Source organism: Notolepis coatsorum (genome assembly GCF_963971535.1).
Source record: "Notolepis coatsorum genome assembly, contig: SCAFFOLD_1416, whole genome shotgun sequence".
NCBI classification, from domain to species: Eukaryota; Metazoa; Chordata; class Actinopteri; order Aulopiformes; family Paralepididae; genus Notolepis; species Notolepis coatsorum.
Genome location: NW_028173622.1, coordinates 2,201 through 22,764, shown reverse-complemented (window position 1 = coordinate 22,764; position 20,564 = coordinate 2,201). Strand labels below are relative to the sequence as shown.

At 46.6% G+C, this 20,564-nt stretch overlaps 1 protein-coding gene across 1 annotated transcript in view; it reads right to left on the bottom strand.

Annotated features, from left to right (window-relative positions):
* Positions 1-20,293, bottom strand: part of LOC311247740 (liprin-alpha-4-like) — a gene marked incomplete at both ends in the record, with an annotated part of 47,869 nt that extends 27,576 nt beyond the window's left edge. The window contains 2 exon segments of the mRNA XM_084338744.1: positions 2,709-2,937; positions 20,118-20,293. Of these exon segments, the coding sequence (XP_084194870.1) occupies positions 2,709-2,937; positions 20,118-20,293 (405 nt within the window).
* Between the last annotated feature and the right edge of the window lie 271 nt (positions 20,294-20,564).

Below are 20,564 nucleotides of genomic sequence, written 5' to 3'. Positions count from 1 at the left end.
GAGAGCCCTGACCCAAGTGTTACATAGCTCAATGTTGCAATATTTCTTTTCAATCTATACAGCTCGCGTGGGAAGTCTCTCTGGGGATTTCCGTCTCCTCCCTGTGGCAAGGGTGGCGGGATGTAAAAATGTAAAAAAAATTACCCTCAGCTGCGTCACGTGGGATTCATGTCAGTCTGTGTTTCTTTCTTTTTTAAATAAAAAGAGGAAAGAACATGAAGCACGACGGCTCTGTGTCGTTCTCCCAGGCAGGGGGCTAGTATGCCTTGGTTGCTCGTTATTAAAACAGCGTTTTTATAGGGCAACTGGGATGGAGTTTTGTCTCTTCCGAGCGGCAGTTTACTAGGTTGTCTCGATGAATTCTCGTTCATATCTGGGGGATGTTAACGGAATAGATCAGAACATAGGTAGAGGGGTCTCACGCCCTTGGGGTGGGCCACTGAGCGCGGTACAAATGGGACCGTCTGGGTGGCGCCCTCTTTTCATGTTTTAGATCGACACACATACCTACCCCCTCATCTGGAGTGGGCATGTCGGCGTGGTTAGGGCACGGGACTGGTTCTGGTCGCGCTGGTCCAGGTCAGTTAACCCGTTGTCCGCCGGGGATGCAGATCTGCTGTTCTGGTACCCTGAGGGACTTGTGCTTTTTTCGGGGGGCAAAATGCCGGGTCGGCCCGGGTGTCACAGGGTTAGGCGTTATGGAGACCCTTTGTTGGGTACACGTTGTACCTGGCACTATCATAAGGGGCTGATTCTCATTTCTTTCGCTCCTCTCTCACGCATGGCGAAGAGGGGGCTGTTGGGGTGGTCTTCTGGACCTCCTCTGGTAACCCTGTGTGCTTCCCGAGCCGCCGGGCCCGGTCCGAAGTAATGTTTTGTTGAAACCGTAGGCCTGGGATAACCCTTTTTTCTTGAGGGGTTATAGGAACAACCACCGTATGTGGTACCAAGAGGGTGGTTGATTCCCTGGTGTGTTGGAGCAGAGTCAACTCCCGGGTTACCCGGTTGAGTGTGCCCCTGCACGTTCATGACGTCTGCCAATCGTGTCAGCCTTCTCTGCCTCGACCCCTCTGGGTGGGTTTTTTTTATGGAGGCTTTGTCATGGTGCGCAACAATGCCAGCATACGCCCCTTCCGCCGGGGGGGCTGTTTTCAGTTGACCCCTTTGGCACCTGTCTCGTCCGCAGTGCTCCAGGCTCGGGTATACAGCCTGCTGCCTGGTTTCCCCGGTGCGCTGCCTGCTTCCGTTGGTTAACCTTTTGAATGCTTTATGGCCATGCTGACTGCCTGTGTTGCAGGGTCAGTGTGCCAGGCGGTGTACTAATGGGGGGAAAGGGCCCACTCTTGGAGGGGCCCTGTCCGAATACGCTGGCGATGTGGGGGGCGGTGTCACTAAGTGACCGCCTGGTGGGGTCTTGATGCCTGGCGTCATTGACCTCTCCGGGCCCCCTTTTTCCAGGGGATCCAGTCCCTTCAGTGGGTCTGGGTCTTCCTTCGCGCTCCGCTGCTACGGCCTTGCCACGGGGTTGAGTTTGCTCTTGACTCCGTGATTTTGGGGGCAGTAACAAGGGTTGTTCCTTCCATTCGTTCCCTGGTGGCATGCGGGTTGTGCGTGTGTGTAGTCGTGGGGTCAAGCCACGATCTGCTCACCCTGTGCGTTGAGTTGCTTGAGTTCCTCTTCGCACGGTCGGATCCGTCTCCCTCCCGTCCTCCAATAGGGAGGGTATCCTCCATTAGGGAGGGTCGGGGGGCTCGGTCCTCCCCGGTCTGATGGTTGTGGGGGGCCTCAGCGGGGTACATTTGTCGAGCTTCTGGCTCCCGCTCAGCTCCTCTTGTGCAGACTGACGCTGAGCGGAGCCATAATGAAATAGAACGTAAGGTTATGTATATAACCAAGTTCTATGAATTATGGTGACACTCAGCGTCAGGACGCCACTGCGGTCCTTGATCTCACCTTGTGGTGAAAGTTTGGGAAGGAGGCGAGTAGGTGACCACACACCTGCTTATGAAGGTAAGCGGATAGGGGTGTGGCCAGACGAATGTTGGGATGTAAAGGTACATTGTGGAATCCTTTATTCAGTGCTCGTGCACGAAGTGAAGTGCGTGCAGACTGACGCTGAGCGTCACCATAATTCATAGAACTTGGTTATATACATAACCTTACGTTAACCTTTCACTACCATACTACAGACGGTTAACCGTCTGTAGTGTGGTAGTGAAAGGGTTAACATTCTGTAGTGTGGTTGTGAAAGGGTTAACCATTTGTCGTGTGGCAGTGGAAGGGTTAACCTTCTGTATTGTCCCAGTGAAAGGGTTAACCTCTTGGTAGTGTGGTAGTGTAGGGATGTCCGATATTATCGGCCGATATTGGTATACAAATGTGATATCGGAAATTATCGGTTTAAAAAGAAATGTATTATTATTTTTTTTTACATTTATTTAACCTTTATTTACCCAGGCAAGCAAGTAAGAACAAATTCAGATTTTATTTATTGTCAAAAGTATGCATAATGTTGTGTTAATTCCACAACAAGAGATATGTAATGTTAATTACCTGAAATTATTCCGTTTTTTTTGGGGGGGGAAACCCTGCATATATCGGTATCGGTTGATATCGGTATCGGAAATTAAGAGTTGGACAATATCGGTATATCGGATATCGATAAAAAAGCCAATATCGAACATCCCTATTAACGTGTTTTCTCTGACCAGGGTCATGATGCCCAGCTGGTGGCTGGCGCTGCGGGCGTTGTGTTTGGGGGTGGAGCGTCCGCTTGTGGGCGGGGACGAGGAGGAGGCCAGTGATTGGGCGGTGGCGGAGTTGGGCAGGGCGCGGGGGCGGAGTGTCACGTTGAGGCCGTCCATGCTGCCGCTGTTCACACGAGACTCGATCTCATCAGAGCGCAGGTCTGCAGACTCCCTCTCCACCTGGATCATCCTGCACACACACACACACACACACACACACACACACACACACACACACACACACACACACACACACACACACACACACACACACACACACACACACACACACACACACACACACACACACACACACAGTATATTACAGGTCACAACACGATAATGACCTACGTCAGTAAGCAGGATATCATTATATCAATATTGGAATGGAATGTTGGAACCTATGGAACCTGTTCTAGTGACTGGCTGGTCCTTAACACTTTGAATGCCCAACCCGAGTTTTCTCGGGTTGATTAGCGATCTGAATTCATATTTCATCAACCGAGTCTACCGTTGGTAAATCAGCCACCCCAGGCGCTCAGATGTGGAAGAAAGCGCCCCCTATCGTCTCCCAGATGGTAATTCACCCTTTTGGATTGGACTCAATGAAAATGCATGCGGAAAAAAACCCGGACTCTGCTGTTTTACAGTATACGCGTGGGATCAATAAAAGGATCGATTTTTGGAATGGTCGATCAAGAATTGGAATAATCCATTTGGATACCATCTGATCTCAGGTAAGGAATCTATTTTACCAGTCTTAGGATAATCAGACCTGTTTTCACGGAGATATAAGCTTTCCCCCTATATGTGATATGGCTGTTTTGACTGTGCGAGTGATCAGGAAATAAGATAATCGATTTACAGCTTGCAGCACCAGCGTGCATACGTACACATAATATACTATCGATAATCTAGCGTTTATTTGAAAACGATTCATAAATAGGCCGAAAAATGACAACGTTCTAGAATATTACAGTACATCAGCGTTTATCAGGGATTCTTTTTTCTTCTTCTTGAAAACGAGGGCTTTTCAAAATGCTATAAAACGGAAATGAACCGATAAAAAAACAATCCGCATCGACAATGTTGACTGGAAATGGGTCATTGATAATGCGACGGGCAGATTAGACACATAGCCATAATTTAAAACATAGATTAGGCGATATTAGCGTTAACATTGAAGTGGTTGCTGGGCATTCAAGGGGATAAAAAGGAAAACACGGCCGGCTCTGAAAGGTCGTTCTAGTGACTGGCTGGTCCTTAACTCATTCAGCGCCAGGGGGCGGGGTGCCAGGGGGCGCTAGAGCGCCATCGCTTTAATCAATGGGGAGACTGCGAAATTTGCGAGTGCTTAAAATATATATTATATTATAGCTATGGGTCTAATACACCCGTCGATTGTCAGTGAGTTGCTTCCAGTCAACATGCACAAAACAGATTGTTTTTTCATCCGTACATTTCCGTTTTATACCGTTTTGAATATGAGTATAGTTTTGGTGATTCTTAGTAATCCCAGGAAAAGACGCGATAATAGCTCTTTAGTGGAATACACTTATCACGTTGTCATTTTTCGCCCTGATTATCGAATCTTCCTGAAATCAACGCTAGATTATCATTATTGTGTCTTCTCGTGCATACATGAAATGGCCCTCGTAGGGGGGCGCTCGCCCCCCCCCCCCCCCCCCCCCACACCGCAGCCAACGGCAAAGAGCACAACACATTCCACACAGACAGCTTCGATCGCGGTAGAAAGAAATATCAGATCAACGCAAGATTGGATATATAGAGTCCTTACCGACTTTTCTCGTGACTGGTGCAGAATGAGTTAAGGTCCAGTTTGCTCTGAACAGGGTGAATCTGCATTTCACTATGATGCCCCTCTAGCTCATGGAATGAACTCCAACAGTCCTTAAATCTTGAGATTCTCTTCTCTGTTGCAGAGTTTAAAACCTTGATCTCCAACCTTTGTCAATCAAGTTGTACGTGTTTTAATTGATTGTTATCTTTACTTGTCTCATTGTTATGATTTTATATGCTGTGTGATTTTATGATTTTATATGCCTTCTTTTTGCATCGACATGGCTGTAAATGAGGGAAACCTCAGTTGTATTTTGAGTTTAAAATAAAGATTTGAAATTAAATCAAATCAGAATAATGACATACGTCAGTAAAGCAGGATATCAGCATTCATTCAGTAAGTCAGCTGTGTATCATTCAGATGGTTTAACCCTTTCACTACCACACTACAGAAGGTTAACCCTTTCACTACCACACTAGACAAGGTTAACCTTTCACTACCACACTACAGACGGTTAACCATCACATGTATAGAGAATCCACCAATGACAAGTTGGGGTCCGAATATTATGGCTTCTCCGCTCGACACGGTCAGTTGCAGAGACCTCTGGGCTGGAACTGTCTGCACTAGAGAACTGGTGTCTTCTTCAGGAACGTCTCGAACTCATAATCCAGCGACACTTCAGAACAGAAGACTCACTGTGAGCTGGCACCGCCTTCATCTGTTATCTGTACTTTCCCAGACACTTTTTAATGAGCACTGAGAGAGTTATGTCATAGTGTCACAGTTCCCACCTGGCTTCTCTCTCTCTCTCTCTCTCTCTCTCTCTCTCTCTCTCTCTCTCTCTCTCTCTCTCTCTCTCTCTCTCTCTCTCTCCCTCCCTCTCCCTCTCTCTCTGTCTCTCTCTCCCTCTCTCTCTATCTCTTATCGCTCTCTGTCTCTGTCTCTCAATTCAATTCAATTCAAGTGGCTTTATTGGCATGACGCAGCTTGTACATGTTGCCAAAGCATGGATTACAAAACACATATTAATGTCATAGTATATACAAACATTTTCATCATAAAATAGAACATAAAATATTACGGCATAAACATGTCAGGTGACTGTCACTCACTGTCCCTCAGTCTATGGCAGGCAGCAACATAGGCTGCTGCTAGCTCACAGCTTGTTGAGTCCTCCCCTAGTAGGACTGGTAGTTTTCCTGTATCTGGTAGTGCAAGAAAACCTTTTGTTATTAGTTCAAATTTTTTAAAATGCGTTTCTCCATATATGAAATAGAACATTTAGATAAGGTACTACTGAGATGTTTTGGTGAGTTCTTTGTTTTTTTGTGGAAGTAGCCCTTCTTAAAAATGCATGAACATTCACTGATAATTGGTCTGTAGTGGAGTCTACAAGGTCTACATTGCCGGACCATGTAGAATCCGGACCTTGTAGACTGACATAATTCTGTGCATAGTTTAGTCTACACAGGCCATATTTCAAATAATCTAAATCTTACTTCATTCATCTTAAACATTCTTGATTTGGGGGATTGGTAGTTCCCATGAAATCTGAAGTTGTTCAAACGACAACAGCGATCCACCTTGAATTAAATCACACAGCCGAGTGAAACCTTGTTGGCTCAGTCACGAAAGGGGCTACTTAATTCATTAATCCAATCCACTTTATTTATAGAGCACATTTAAAAACAACAAAGTTTACCAAAGTGCTGTACAAGTCCCACAACATAAGATAAAAAAAGAAAAAATAATAATTATAAAAAAAACTAAAAAAAACGCAGCTTCGAATTAAAATCGAAGCTCGGCCCCGAAGCTTCGATTGCCAAAAAAAGCTTCGAAGGTCAGCCCTAGTAATATAACCCCGCCCCAGATGTCATGAGGCTGCCAGATCGTAACTTTGTGTTCCCCAGTTAGTCGTGTTATTCTGCTCTCGTATAGTCGTCTAGTCCGTTGTTCTTTCGACCGTGTCTAACCCTTGTTGTCCTGCTTCCCCGGAGTCCTATACCTGGCTCTTCACCCTGATCTCTGGCTCTCGATAAGACGTGCTCTGACCCCTGCCTGCCTGACAACTCTCCTCGCCGTTTCCCGTCTTGATCCCTGCCTGGCTGACTACCCTGTACCCGTGTATCGACTCCTGCCTGTCTGACTCTCCTGTCCCGCGCACGCCCCTGGACTGTACGAGTGCTCCCCCCGTGTATCGACCTCTGCCTGAATACCTGACTACTCTATTCTCATTAAATAATATACCCATACTGGGTTTGAATAAGACCTGTCTACTAGGGGTGGAACGGTTCACAAAATCCACGGTTCGGTTATTCCTATCACGGTCTTGGTGTCACGGTTTTCGGTTCGGTATACGTTGTTTAATTTAACCAATTTAATCAATACCATACATCAGCATAAGATATGTAGCCTAAAATAATCCAACTTTTCAGTTATTCTCAAGGTCGTAGTCATGCAAAAACTAAAAGAATGAGGCAGTTTGACATCAGGCACATCATTTTGAGAGTGACCAGTTAGAGCTAGGAGAGATGTTGGTACAGCAAGAGGGGAGGCATTGCCGATTTAAACATGCTTCTCATTTATTTGGTAAAAAAAAAAGGTTTACAGCGGTTTGCCTTAAATAATGTTTGGCACACAAAGACCGAACTGACTGAAAAATATAGGCAACATTTGTCAAAGTATTAAGTTAGTGCAAACAAACAAAATAATTAAACCTTTTCATTTTTGTGGCCACATTATAGACAAAGGCCATCAACATAAAGTATGCATATGCTCAACCAGCACTAGACTTTTTTTAATTTTTTTTTATCTACTTTTTCTCCCCATTTTTAAATTTTTTCTCCCGTCCCCAATTTCGTATTGTCCAATTCTACCCTCCCCTGTCTCGAACGCTGTTAGGCCATGCCTCCCACAGGTCGGCTGCAATGTGGACGACGCCTTGCATCACGTGTCCCCTCCGGTACACGAGGAGGCAGCCGTCGCATCTTTTCACCTGCACAGCGCAATCTCTCAGCGGCGAGGGTCTGCGTGGGAGGGACACGCCGCCCTCGTCGCTTCCTGATTCTACTGCGCAGGCGCACCAACCGACCTGTAGGAGTCGCTGTCCACAACGTCCGATCCCCACCCACCAGTTTCCCACCCTCTAACACTGCCAATTGTATTAGTATGAACGACCAGCCAAGCTGGTAGCAACGCCGAGAGCTGGGCTCGAACCCAGCATATCCTGCGTTAGTGGCGAGCGCCAGGGGCGGATTTAGGATTGTAGGAGATCCGGGGCTTAGCCCAGATGGGCCTTTTTTTATTTTTTATTTTTATTTTTTTTTTGTATTATTATTATTATTATTATTAAAAAAAATTGGCAGGCAAGGGGTGGTACGACAGATTTTTTTTTAATTTAATGAACCTGTACGTGCAATTTCCTGCAATATAGAGCCTTCAATCTTGACCAATAAAGCTGCTCTTTTCACTATAAAACTCAGTTAACCATAACGTAGTTATGGTTAGATTTATATATTGGGGGGGGATATATCATATTTTTCATATAATCAAAAAGTGGTGGAGCAAGAGCATACCTTTGCTCCCCAAGTTCAATAGTGGGAGAGCAGAGATGCTCCGAATGCTCTTATGGCCAGGCGTCTATGATTCACTGATACAAAGTAAAATAGTGCAGTGCAATAAAATAGTTAGTAAAATAGAATAAAATAATGCAATAGTGCATTGCAATAAAATAGTTATGATCGTATTTTTTCGGGAGGCCGGTAAGGAGTGCATTACAGTAGTCGAGTTGGCTTGAGATAAAGGCATGGATCTGGTTTTCAGCGTCCTTTTGATTTATAAATGGCCATACTTTAGCTATGTTTCTAAGGTGGAAGAATTAAGTTTTTGTCAACTTGTTGATTGTGATTTAAAGCTTAGGTCTGAGTCTACCATAACACCAAGACTTAACTCACTCAAATACAGTTAGCAGCTGGATAGACCACAGATGGAAATGAGCTTCTGCTAAATCTGGTGCAAACATATTTTCATGTAACAATGATGAACTGTAAAAAAAAAAAAAAAAAAAAAAAAAAAAAAATTATTTTTTTTAAAATAGATTCGGGGCTTTTCAGAATACATCCGGGGCTTGAGCCCAGGTAGCCACCCCCTAGCTCCGCCCCTGGCGAGCGCCTTGCCCACTGCGCCACCTAGCCGCCCCCCCATGCACTAGACTTTCTTATCAAAAAGGAAAAGTCACAGAAAAGATGATTAGGGTTTTAAATAAGGACGTTTATGAGGTTTCTTGTATTAATAATAATTTGCACTAAGGAATGTTGTACCTGTTATCTAAAAAAAAAATTAGATGTTAACGTACAAGGGAATGGAGAATGTTATATAACCCCCCCCCCAGTGATGTGTGGAGTTGGTACGTCTCAGCAGGGACCAGGATGTAAACTATGATGTCGTGTTATGGGTTGGCAATACAGACGCACAGTTCACCCACGCTCTAGTCTCCTGGCTCGTTATTTTTTTTTTGTATTTAATTTTTTTATTATTTTTTAAACAAACACATAAACAAACATGACAACACACGATAAGATATACAAGCATTAATTGTCAGAGCACATCCAATGAAATCACATTTTAATTAATTGTCTTATATAAGATATACCCCTAATACCTGTTATCTAAAAACCTACACACATATGCTCCAGCTCGAACCCCCCCCTCCCGGACCCCACCTTGGGTAGTACCTCCATTATCCCTCGCACCTAACCAGACACTACCATTATAAGCTAGCTTTTATTCTCTCCACCACTTCTAACCACATTGACATTTTGGATTCATTGAGACCCAGAATTCTTGCTGTAGATATTTCTTGATAAATCACATCGAGATATGTAAGAAACCAAACTTTCCGGCAAATTTTTTCCGGTTGAAACCAGCGTGATGCTATCAGCTTTTTAGCTACTGTGATACCCGATAAAACCAATCTCTTTAGCTGTGGATTTACTGCAAACTCAAAAACATCATTCAATAGTAATACCGAGGGGTGTACAGGTATATTCCAAGATACGAGTTTTGATAATTGTTGGGTCACATCTTTCCAGAATGCCTTAACTGGTGGGCAGTCCCAATACATGTGCATAAATGTCCCTTCGTCCCCATTTGTACATTGGGAGCATTTGGAGTCTTGTTTAAGACCCATTCTGCACAGTCTTATAGGAGTCAAGTATGTCCTGTGAATATAGTTAAGATTGATTTGTTGATGGTCCGGGTTCCTTGATGTAAGTCGGACATTTGCCCAGGCTCCTTGCCAATCAAAGTCATTTTCCAGGTCTGGTATATCCCTCCTCCAGGCAGAGTCTAGTTGGAGGGTTTCATACGAGGACGTTAGTAATTGATGATAAAAATCTGAAACAAAACCTCTCGATGTCTCTCTTTCATAGAAGAATTTGTGGTATCTGTGGTGTTCAATTGGTATGTCTAATGGAACACCGTGAGACTTCAAACATAGCTGTAACTGTATGTAAAAAAGCCATGTGGACTTGGTGAGATTACATTTTTTGCGTATTTCTTTATAACTACAAAAACCCTGTTTGTTAAAAACATCCCCTAATGAGTGTATGCCTTGCTCTTCCCATATAGGGAATCTTATAGGTCGTTTTTCAATTAAGAGTGCATTGTTATTGAATAAGGGAGTATGATTGTGCCATTTATGTGGGTTAGGATTATTTTTTTGTGATTCACGCCATATCCGGATCGCATGAGTAATTATGGGGCCAAATTTCCGTTCACAGTGCTTGATTGGTAGTTTAGTGTATGCTATGTCCTTCAGTCTATGTGGAGCTACTATGTTTTCTTCTAATTTTCTCCAGGATACTAATGCTTGGGGGTCAAACCATGTTGTCAATGGTCTTAATGTGTACGCCTTAAAATATTGGAAAAAATCTGGAAATGCCATGCCACCATCTGCTTTATTTCTCTGTGCGGTGGATCTTTTTATACGTGGTGGTTTGTTATTCCAAATAAATTTGTATGTGGAGGAGTGTAATCTTTTCCAGTAACCCTCTGGAGGGGGTAACGGTAGCATTGAACTGAAGAAGTTGATTCTAGGTAGTACATCCATCTTAACTATTGATATCCGTGCTTGTACTGTGTTTTTAAGTTTTGCCCATCTATCAAGGTCGTCTTTGATTTTGTTTTGGATTTTTGTGTAATTGTGCTTCACCGTTTGTCTTATGGTGGGGAATATTTCCACTCCCAGCCATCTAAAATGTTTTACCATCGGTATCTCTCCTGGGAGGGTTATATCTTTTTTTGCAGGGGTGTTAAGTGGAAGGAAAGCCGACTTCGGCCAATTTATCTTAAATCCCGATAAATCCCCAAAGTTCTCAATCAACTTGAGCAGATGAGGCAATGTGGTGTTGGGGTTTTGCATGAACAATATTACGTTGTCCGCATATAAACTAATTTTATGTTGTGTGCCCTTGATTACGATTGGTTCTATGGATTGGGATTGTCTTATATATTGTGCTAAAGGCTCTAATGATAGATTGAATAGTCTGGGACTAAGAGGGCAACCTTGTCTGGCTGAGCGTGATACCGGAAAGATTTTGGAGATGATTGTACCTGTTGTAATCATGGCCGATGGGTCTTTGTATAATACTTTAATTGTTGTGAAGGGCCAGATTAAACTGAATATATATATGTATCGTTTGATATACTTTGTATATTATTTATATATATACACGGAATATCCCTTTACCTGCGTACAGACCAGAGTAATATTCGCTCTCCTATTGGACAGCGGCCCCAGGTGCCAACGACCAAGCCCCCAACGGCAAGTTCAAAGGCAACTCCGGGCATGTCAGTACATGCCCAGAGTCTGCGTAGTAATACGAGACAAGAACTGAGGTTGGGACTAGATATTCACTTAGGTATAAATACGGCGCAGGTGTAAACAGCAGCAATTCGTTCATTACTAGTAATACCTTCACCACGAGTCAACGTGCAGTGAAGTGAGCAACCTTGCATCTAAATAGAGCATTGAGAACCGCGTGCGAATAGAATGTTAAAGTGTCAGAGTTTAACGCAGTAACGTTGAGTTCGACTTAATCTAATGTGAAGTAATAGTCGATCATTTATTGTATATCGTGCGGCCACAGTTCTTCCGTATGTAGCATTACCCATCGGTTCGTCGTGTCTTTAGCTAGTGCACTTATCCAGGCGGTGCGGCCTAAATACGTGCCCACACCCGAGGAGTCCTAGGCGAGAACCGTTGGACATGTACACAGGAGAATTGGCACCGGCGATTGCAGAACCATTTCTGGTTGGATTATATTGCTTTGGGACCGTGACCACCGGAGAAGAGCACCGTTGATTCCACTGTAGTTTGGGATTTAACCTCGTGAGGATTACCATTCGGGCCCGCCTCGTGGAAGGGGCTGGCTGGTTGTCGTCAATGCTGTCGAGCATATTGGATTACAACTATTGCTTTGTCTGCTGATCAAGGGAGTACAAGCACCGGCTCCTGTACTTGGAGCCTCTTTATTCCTCGTTGACTCAGACTGGGTACCCGAACATTCCTCTACCCCTCCCGGCTTTACACCCCGGAGGGAACCCAGTGTCTCCAGTTGGTACCGGTGTTGCCCTATATAATTGCTATACAACAGGTGGCGTCAGCTTAGACCCATCATAGTATTCCTACTATTCTCATTGACTTATGCTCTTGGCGGACTTTACGTATATTCTTCGCCATATAAGCGCGACCCTAATTCTCAATCTGTAACCTAACGTTGCCTAATAATAATAAATAACCCTCCAATAGAATTTCTGTGTCAATGCCGTGTTCTTGTGTGAGTGTTCACCATCAATATTTGATGTACTGTTTGGCCAGTAATTAAAGTACATAACTAGCAGTGGTTTAATATATCACAATCTTTAATACAGTCAGGGTTTTGTAACCCCTCAGTTACAATTGGTCCTTCGAGCCGGATGGTATCAGTGTAATATTTAATATAATATTAATATTAACCATGGCCAGCGGTGAACACTCCCCAAGCGGCTCTCCCAAGCTAGAACGCCCGCAGCGCAAACGTCAGCCACCTCCCTATCTGGAGGAATTCGCTTTCGTTCTACCCCCTAGCTTATCTAAACAGACGTTAAATACGGATAAAGCGGATAGTCAAAGCATGTCCAATCCTATCGACTTGGCGACCCTGCCAGTAGAGACCCCAGTGGGTTCAGACCAAACTGACTCAGCTCACGGGGGGGACCAGGTGGGACATGACATGACTATACCTCCAGACAGCGTCACCGGGATAGACCCCGGAGCGCTCCAGGATAAAGAAAGTGCTCCAGGGATAGAACCCGACACACAACCAAGAGAAGAGAACCGCGCCCAGGAGATAGACCTCGGAGCGCGCCAGGAGAACAGATCTCCAACAAGCCCTGTCAGAACCCGATCACCTCCGTCAGTGTCATCCCCCAGCGAGGCGGACCAGATACTGGCGCAAGCCTTGATCGCTACACTGACAGCCTCCACCGAAAGAGACCGACTTCAGGGTGAACGCGACCGGCTTCAAGCAAAGACGCTTAGTGAGCGCGAACACTCCGCCACGGAAAGAGAGCGCCTCCACGCGCAACTCCAAGCGCAAGCCCTGAGCGAGCGCGAACAACGAGAGCGCCTCCAGGCGCAACAATTAAGCGAGCGCGAACACTCTGCAGCGGAACGAGAGCGCCTTCACGCGCAACTCCAAGCGCAAGCCCTTAGTGAGCGCGAACACTCTGCAACCGAACGAGAGCGCTTCCAGGCGCAACAAAGGAGTGAGAACGACCGCATAAGACTGGAGGAGAGGCGCCTTCAGACGGAAGAGAACATCGAACGAGACCGCGCCAATGCACAGCGCGACGCCGCCAATGCCCAGCGCGAAGCAGAGCGCGACCGGCTGCAGGCGCAGATGATAGAACAATTGATTGCCAGGGCGACACCCCCTCTCTCCGCACGGAGCTCCCGGAGATCATCACGACAAGGGTCTAGGGCACCTTCCCCTACCCGACAAAGCGACCCGGGACCCGGCCAACAGGAGGAACCTGTCTACGTCTCCGACCCCCCTCCCCGACCGGTCCATACGAGACCCAGCCACCGGGAAGAACCGGCCTACGTCGCAGAAAGACTGACTAGAAGACTCCAGGACCTAGAAGAGGAAGAGGAAGAGGAGGAATGTCAAGCCCACCAGCAGCAACGTACTCTGGACCAAGAGGCCCAGTACAGCCCCGACCCCAGCCCCGAGTCACTGCACTACAAACCCCCGACCCAACTCACGGGTGAGTTTGACGTACAGTCAGCACCGAGGAACAGCACCTGGGGACCCGGCCTCTGGTACCCACCAAGTACTAACCCACGACCACACGTACGGGGAGACTCGCCCAGGAGGCCTCTTCCCCTACGCTCACCAATGTGCCAGCCATCCATGGTATCGTACCTTGGCACACCGACGTTCCCAGACTTTACGTGCGAGGACAGAGCACAGTACACGGAATTACGCATGTGTTTGGAGACTATGATGTCCGACGTCCCCGACGAGTCGTACAAATATGCCATCCTCCTCAAGCATCTCAAGGTGCCCAGAGCGCATAACATAGCGCTGGCATATTCCAACTCAAGCACCCCATACTCCGCGGCTCTAGTGGCCCTCGACCAGCGTTATGGACGCATATGGGATTACGTGATCCAAGAAATGCGGGATATCGACCGCCTCCCCCCAGCCAAAGACAATAGAGCACTGGATGACCTCTCTATCAAGGTACAATCCCTCGTGGGGATGCTGGGGTCCCAAAAGGAGAAGGGGAGACATGAACTGTATGCAAATTCTAATGTGGAGCGAATACTGGAGAAGCTCCCTCCAGCCCGCCAAGAGCGTTTTCGGCGGCAGAGAGACCACCGCGACCCCAACGGCCCAGAAGCATCCCTCCTAGACCTAGCTGATTTCCTCGCCAGGGAGGTCAGCAGTCTACGACTGGACACATTCGTGTGGAGTGACTCTAGCCCTAGAGATGGACCGCGGAGGTTCAATGACAACCGCCGGTCCGTGACAGTTATGCACCAAGCCGAGGTTGAGCCACGGCAGACGAGCCACAACACCCACGTGAAGGAGAAGTGGAAGATTGTATGCCAGTACTGTGAAGAGGAACATTGGCTGTCTCAATGTGACACTTTCAAGAAGCTGACCGCGGACGAGGTGAGTCAGTGGATCAAAGCCAACCGCCGCTGCTTCCGCTGCGCGCGCAGCCATATGGCAGCTGAGTGCCGTTTAAAGAAGAAATGCAGCAAGTGCGACGGCGCCCACTTGGAGGTCCTGCACGACAGCAACAAGCGTCCGCCAGGAAACCAAAGTGGGCCCGTCACGGTGATGTATCAGGCCGAGGCGGTGTCACCACAAACCAGTCCTGGACCCCCCCCCTGGTGTCCTGACTGCTACAGCAGACACTGGGAGTCACGGTGCTACTCGGACTACCGCGAGTCGGCACCACTACAGAAGATCCAAGGCAACCCACCAACAGGAGTGCTCCACATAGACCAGCATAGCGGGAGCCCCCGAATGCTCATCAAAGTGGTCAGAGTGCTCCTGAGTTACGAGGACAAGGTCCTGGACACTTACGCCGTCCTAGACGATGGGTCTGAAAAGACTCTCCTCCTCGCTTCCGCCGCAGCCCAGTTGGGCCTGCGGGGTGCCAAAGAAACAATGACAATCCGTACCATTAGAAGAGACCGGAAGACCATAAAGGGTGAAAATGTCTCCTTCACGATAGCAGCGGTCGAGCAGCCCGAGAAGCAGTATAGCATCACTAACGCCTTCACCAGCCACGACATAGGCCTAACAAGCTACAACTACCCCATCCCACAGCTGATGGCAAAGTACGTGCACCTACGTCAACTACCTATACCGCTCATCGACGGCGCCACACCGACCCTGCTCATAGGCTCCGACCACGCGGACCTCATTCTCCCAATTGAGGCGGCCCACATCGGACCCAAAGGATGCCCAGTCGCGGTTCAGACCCGACTGGGGTAGACGCTCCAGGGCCCCCTCTACGGACTTGACAGTCAACCCACGTCTACACGCTGCCTGCACACAAAGGTGAGCGACACCGGCCACTCTCTCGTACAGCCCGTTGAGAGGCTATTGACATTAGACGAGAGGCCTGTGAGAGAACCGTGGGCCCAAGAAGAGGGAGTTCCGAACTCCACCCCCCTCAGCTGCGCTCCAAGCGACGTAGCTGACCTCGAACCCAGCACCCCAAACGACTTCTTGATGGAGCGGCCGGAACCGGCCCCTCCTCAGACGGGGTACAGACCGAACAAGAGGAACAGACGGAGGATGTGGAGACACAGCCAAGCACAGATCAACCAGTCTCAGGCCCGCTTCCTCCTAAGCTCCCTACCATCCCTTCCAGCCCGTCAGAAGCAAGTCAAGGACAGGGACAACTTAAAAGTGGACACAGTCGTTATGATCATAGACCAGTCACTACCCCGAGCTGCGTGGCCGGCCGGCCGCGTAGGCAAAGTGATCACTGGTGCCAACGGAAAGGTCAGAGCGGCAGAAGTTATTGTCCAGGGGCGGACCTACACCCGACCCGTGGCGAGGCTGATAGAGTTGCCGAGGCTCCCTGACTCCCCTGATGACGACCATGACCCACTGACTTTGTAGATTGACCTACTCCTCACAACAGACATTGAGCAGTTGACTAGACTATTAATCTGTCTCCCTTAACTAATTAGGTGCGGACTAATTAGGAGGCGGCTGTTGTGAAGGGCCAGATTAAACTGAATATATATATGTATCGTTTGATATACTTTGTATATTATTTATATATATACACGGAATATCCCTTTACCTGCGTACAGACCAGAGTAATATTCGCTCTCCTATTGGACAGCGGCCCCAGGCGCCAACGACCAAGCCCCCAACGGCAAGTTCAAAGGCAACTCCGGGCATGTCAGTACATGCCCAGAGTCTGCGTAGTAATACGAGACAAGAACTGAGGTTGGGACTAGATATTCACTTAGGTATAAATACGGCGCAGGTGTAAACAGCAGCAATTCGTTCATTACTAGTAATACCTTCACCACGAGTCAACGTGCAGTGAAGTGAGCAACCTTGCATCTAAATAGAGCATTGAGAACCGCGTGCAAATAGAATGTTAAAGTGTCAGAGTTTAACGCAGTAACGTTGAGTTCGACTTAATCTAATGTGAAGTAATAGTCGATCATTTATTGTATATCGTGCGGCCACAGTTCTTCCGTATGTAGCATTACCCATCGGTTCGTCGTGTCTTTAGCTAGTGCACTTATCCAGGCGGTGCGGCCTAAATACGTGCCCACACCCGAGGAGTCCTAGGCGAGAACCGTTGGACATGTACACAGGAGAATTGGCACCGGCGATTGCAGAACCATTTCTGGTTGGATTATATTGCTTTGGGACCGTGACCACCGGAGAAGAGCACCGTTGATTCCACTGTCGTTTGGGATTTAACCTCGTGAGGATTACCATTCGGGCCCGCCTCGTGGAAGGGGCTGGCTGGTTGTCGTCAATGCTGTCGGGCATATTGGATTACAACTATTGCTTTGTCTGCTGATCAAGGGAGTACAAGCACCGGCTCCTGTACTTGGAGCCTCTTTATTCCTCGTTGACTCAGACTGGGTACCCGAACATTCCTCTACCCCTCCCGGCTTTACACCCCGGAGGGAACCCAGTGTCTCCAGTTGGTACCGGTGTTGCCCTATATAATTGCTATACAACAGGTGGCGTCAGCTTAGACCCATCATAGTATTCCTACTATTCTCATTGACTTATGCTCTTGACGGACTTTACGTATATTCTTCGCCATATAAGCGCGACCCTAATTCTCAATCTGTAACCTAACGTTGCCTAATAATAATAAATAACCCTCCAATAGAATTTCTGTGTCAATGCCGTGTTCTTGTGTGAGTGTTCACCATCAATATTTGATGTACTGTTTGGCCAGTAATTAAAGTACATAACTAGCAGTGGTTTAATATATCACAATCGTTAATACAGTCAGGGTTTTGTAACCCCTCAGTTACATTAATCATATCAATGAATCCTTTTCCTAACCCCATCCTTTCTAATACTGCCCATAGATACGACCATTCCAGCCTGTCAAAGGCTTTCATAGCATCCAGGGACAGCATCGCCTTAGGTATGGTGTCATCCTTGTCGGCATCTAGTACGTGCAGTATTCGTCTTATGTTATCAGTGATCAGGCGGCCTCTTATGAAGCCAGTTTGGTCCGGGTGAACTAAAGACGTCATATGCTTTTGTAATCTGATGGCTAATACCTTAGAGTACAGTTTGATATCGGTTCCGAGGAGGCTTAAAGGTCTATAACTACCGCACTCGTTGGGGTCTTTGTCTTTTTTAAGGAGGACTGTTATGAGTGCAATATTGTCATTCTTATGGAAGTTCCCCTCCTTGACTGAGTATAAGATCATATTTAGTAATAAGGGTCCAATTATGTCCCAACAAGAAAGGTACATTTCTGATAGGATACCGTCTCTTCCAGGAGCCTTACCACTTTGCATTGCGGTTATGGCCTTCTTGAGTTCCTCTAGTGTGATCGGTGTTTCTAACTGTTTAGCGTCATCCTCTGAAAGTTTAGGGAGAATAATTTGATTAAGATATGTGTCCATTTTGTTTTGATCGAAGGTCGTTTCTGATTTATATAAGTCGGAGTAGAATTCTTTGAATGTATCGTTTATTTTTACAGGGTCTGTTTCAAGTACTTGTTGTGCTCTAATGGTAGTTATATCTGCAAATTTTGCATTAATTCTCAATCGCATGGCTAATAGGTGACTAGGTTTAGAACCTTGGGAGTACTGCTGTTGTCTTGTGCTGCGTATTTGTATTTCCGATTGTTGTCTGTATATGGCATTGATCTCTATTTTTAGTACGTTAACTTGATTCTCTAGTCGAGTTGAGTTGTTGTATTTTAGAGAATTAAATAACGCTGAGTAAAGCGTTTCCAGCTCAGCCAGTTTTGTGCATTGATTCTTGCGCATTTTGGAGGAAAAGCTATCAGTGAAATCTTTGATCATTCCCTTTACCGACATCCATAATATTCTGGGGTCTTGCACCGAGTTTGCATTCTCCCGTTGGAATACTATAAGAGCTTCTTTGAGTTGTGTAATGAATTCCTTGTTATTAAGCAGCATCGAGTTAAATCGCCATCTTGGGGCTTGGGAGGATAGTATACCAAATGTTCCTTTAAGGAGTAAATAACAGTGATCTGGGTATCATTTCCACTTCATAATTATCAAATAGTCTCTGTGATGCAAAGACATAATCTATTCTGGATAATGTGTTATGTCTCGCAGATCGACAAGAGTACTTTCGGGTTGTGGGATTAAGTAATCGCCATAAGTCATTTACACCTGTAATCTTCTACCAATCCTTTAATGCCTTAGATGAATTCTTTTGTTCGCTGGAAAAGGCGAGGTAAGATTTGTCCATCCTTGGGTTCCAGATGGCATTAAAATCTGCACCTATTATAAATGAGTAATCGGGAATGTCTAACATTGCATTGGTTAGTGTAGTGAAGAAATCCTCTTCGTACAAATTTGGGGCGTATACCGCTACCAACGCTATTTTCCTGTTCTTATGTACAATCTTACATAGCATACATATTGAACACAAACAGTTATCTTTGAACCTCTGTTGTCAAGCCTCGTCAATATGCCCCCCTTCCCCACCAATGGAACTTGTGTCATGGAGTCACTTCGCTGTGAGCGTTTCCACAGTTAGCTTGCGGCTAACGTTAGTTAGCTCACAGCTAAAGTTAGTTAGCTCGTGTCTAACGTAACGTTAGCCTAGCTCGAGGCTAACGTTATAACCGAACAATACACACACGCCCCAAACCGTGGAGGTCATACCGAACGGTGTACGGTTCGAATGCGTACCGTTCCACCCCTACTGTCTACCATTGCTCGTTATCTGCATATTGGGTTCAATACCCCGAGACGTGACACATATGTATATCAGGTACCAGCCACACAGAGCCTCAAGGCCTCAAGGCAAAGACATACTGAATGTTTGAATACATCAGTAATTAATATGTAATTAGCATCAGTGACAATACACTACATTGAGATGGAGGCGACAGTGGCTCGGGAGGTAGAGCAGTCGTCTTGCAATCCGGTGGCTCTCGGTTCGATTCCCGCTCCTCCCGGGCAGCGTGTCGAAGTGTCCTTGAGCAAGACACTTAACCCCTAACTGCTCCCGATGAGCAGGTTGGCACCTTGCATGGTCGCCTCCACCGTCGGTGTGTGAATGTGTGAGTGAATGGGTCAAATGTGAGGAACAAATTGTAGAGCGCTTTGGATAAAAGCTGCTATATAAATGCACCATTTACCATTTATAATTAATACATTAGTAATTAATACATAATTAGTACGAGTGAAAATGTACTACATTGAGAAGGAAGAGGAAGAAAGGTTTATAAAACACACGGCTGTTTGTTTGTAATATATTCATACTTATTGATGTGTGTGAGTGACAGGTCACCTGATCTCTTCATTGATAGCGTCGAGCTGTTCCTGAAGCATCAGAGCGAGAGTCTGAGCGTCTGATTGGCCGCTGGGGGAGAGGAGGGTGGAGCTAACGTCGTCCTCCAGGTCTGACTCCGCCTCTATGTCGTTGCCGAGGAGGTGACTGACACTCCCACGTAGCGACGGGTAGTCCTGCTCACACAGAGAGAGAGAGAGAGAGAGAGAGAGAGAGAGAGAGAGGAGAGAGAGAGAGAGAGAGAGAGAGAGAGAGAGAGAGAGAGAGAGAGACAGAGAGAGAGAGAGAGAGAGAGAGAGAGAGAGAGAGAGAGAGAGAGAGAGAGAGAGAGAGAGAGAGAGAGAGAGAGAGAGAGAGAGAGAGAGACAGAGACAGAGAGAGAGAGACAGAGAGAGAGACAGAGAAAGAGCGAGAGACAGAGAGAGAGAGACAGAGAGAGAGAGAAAC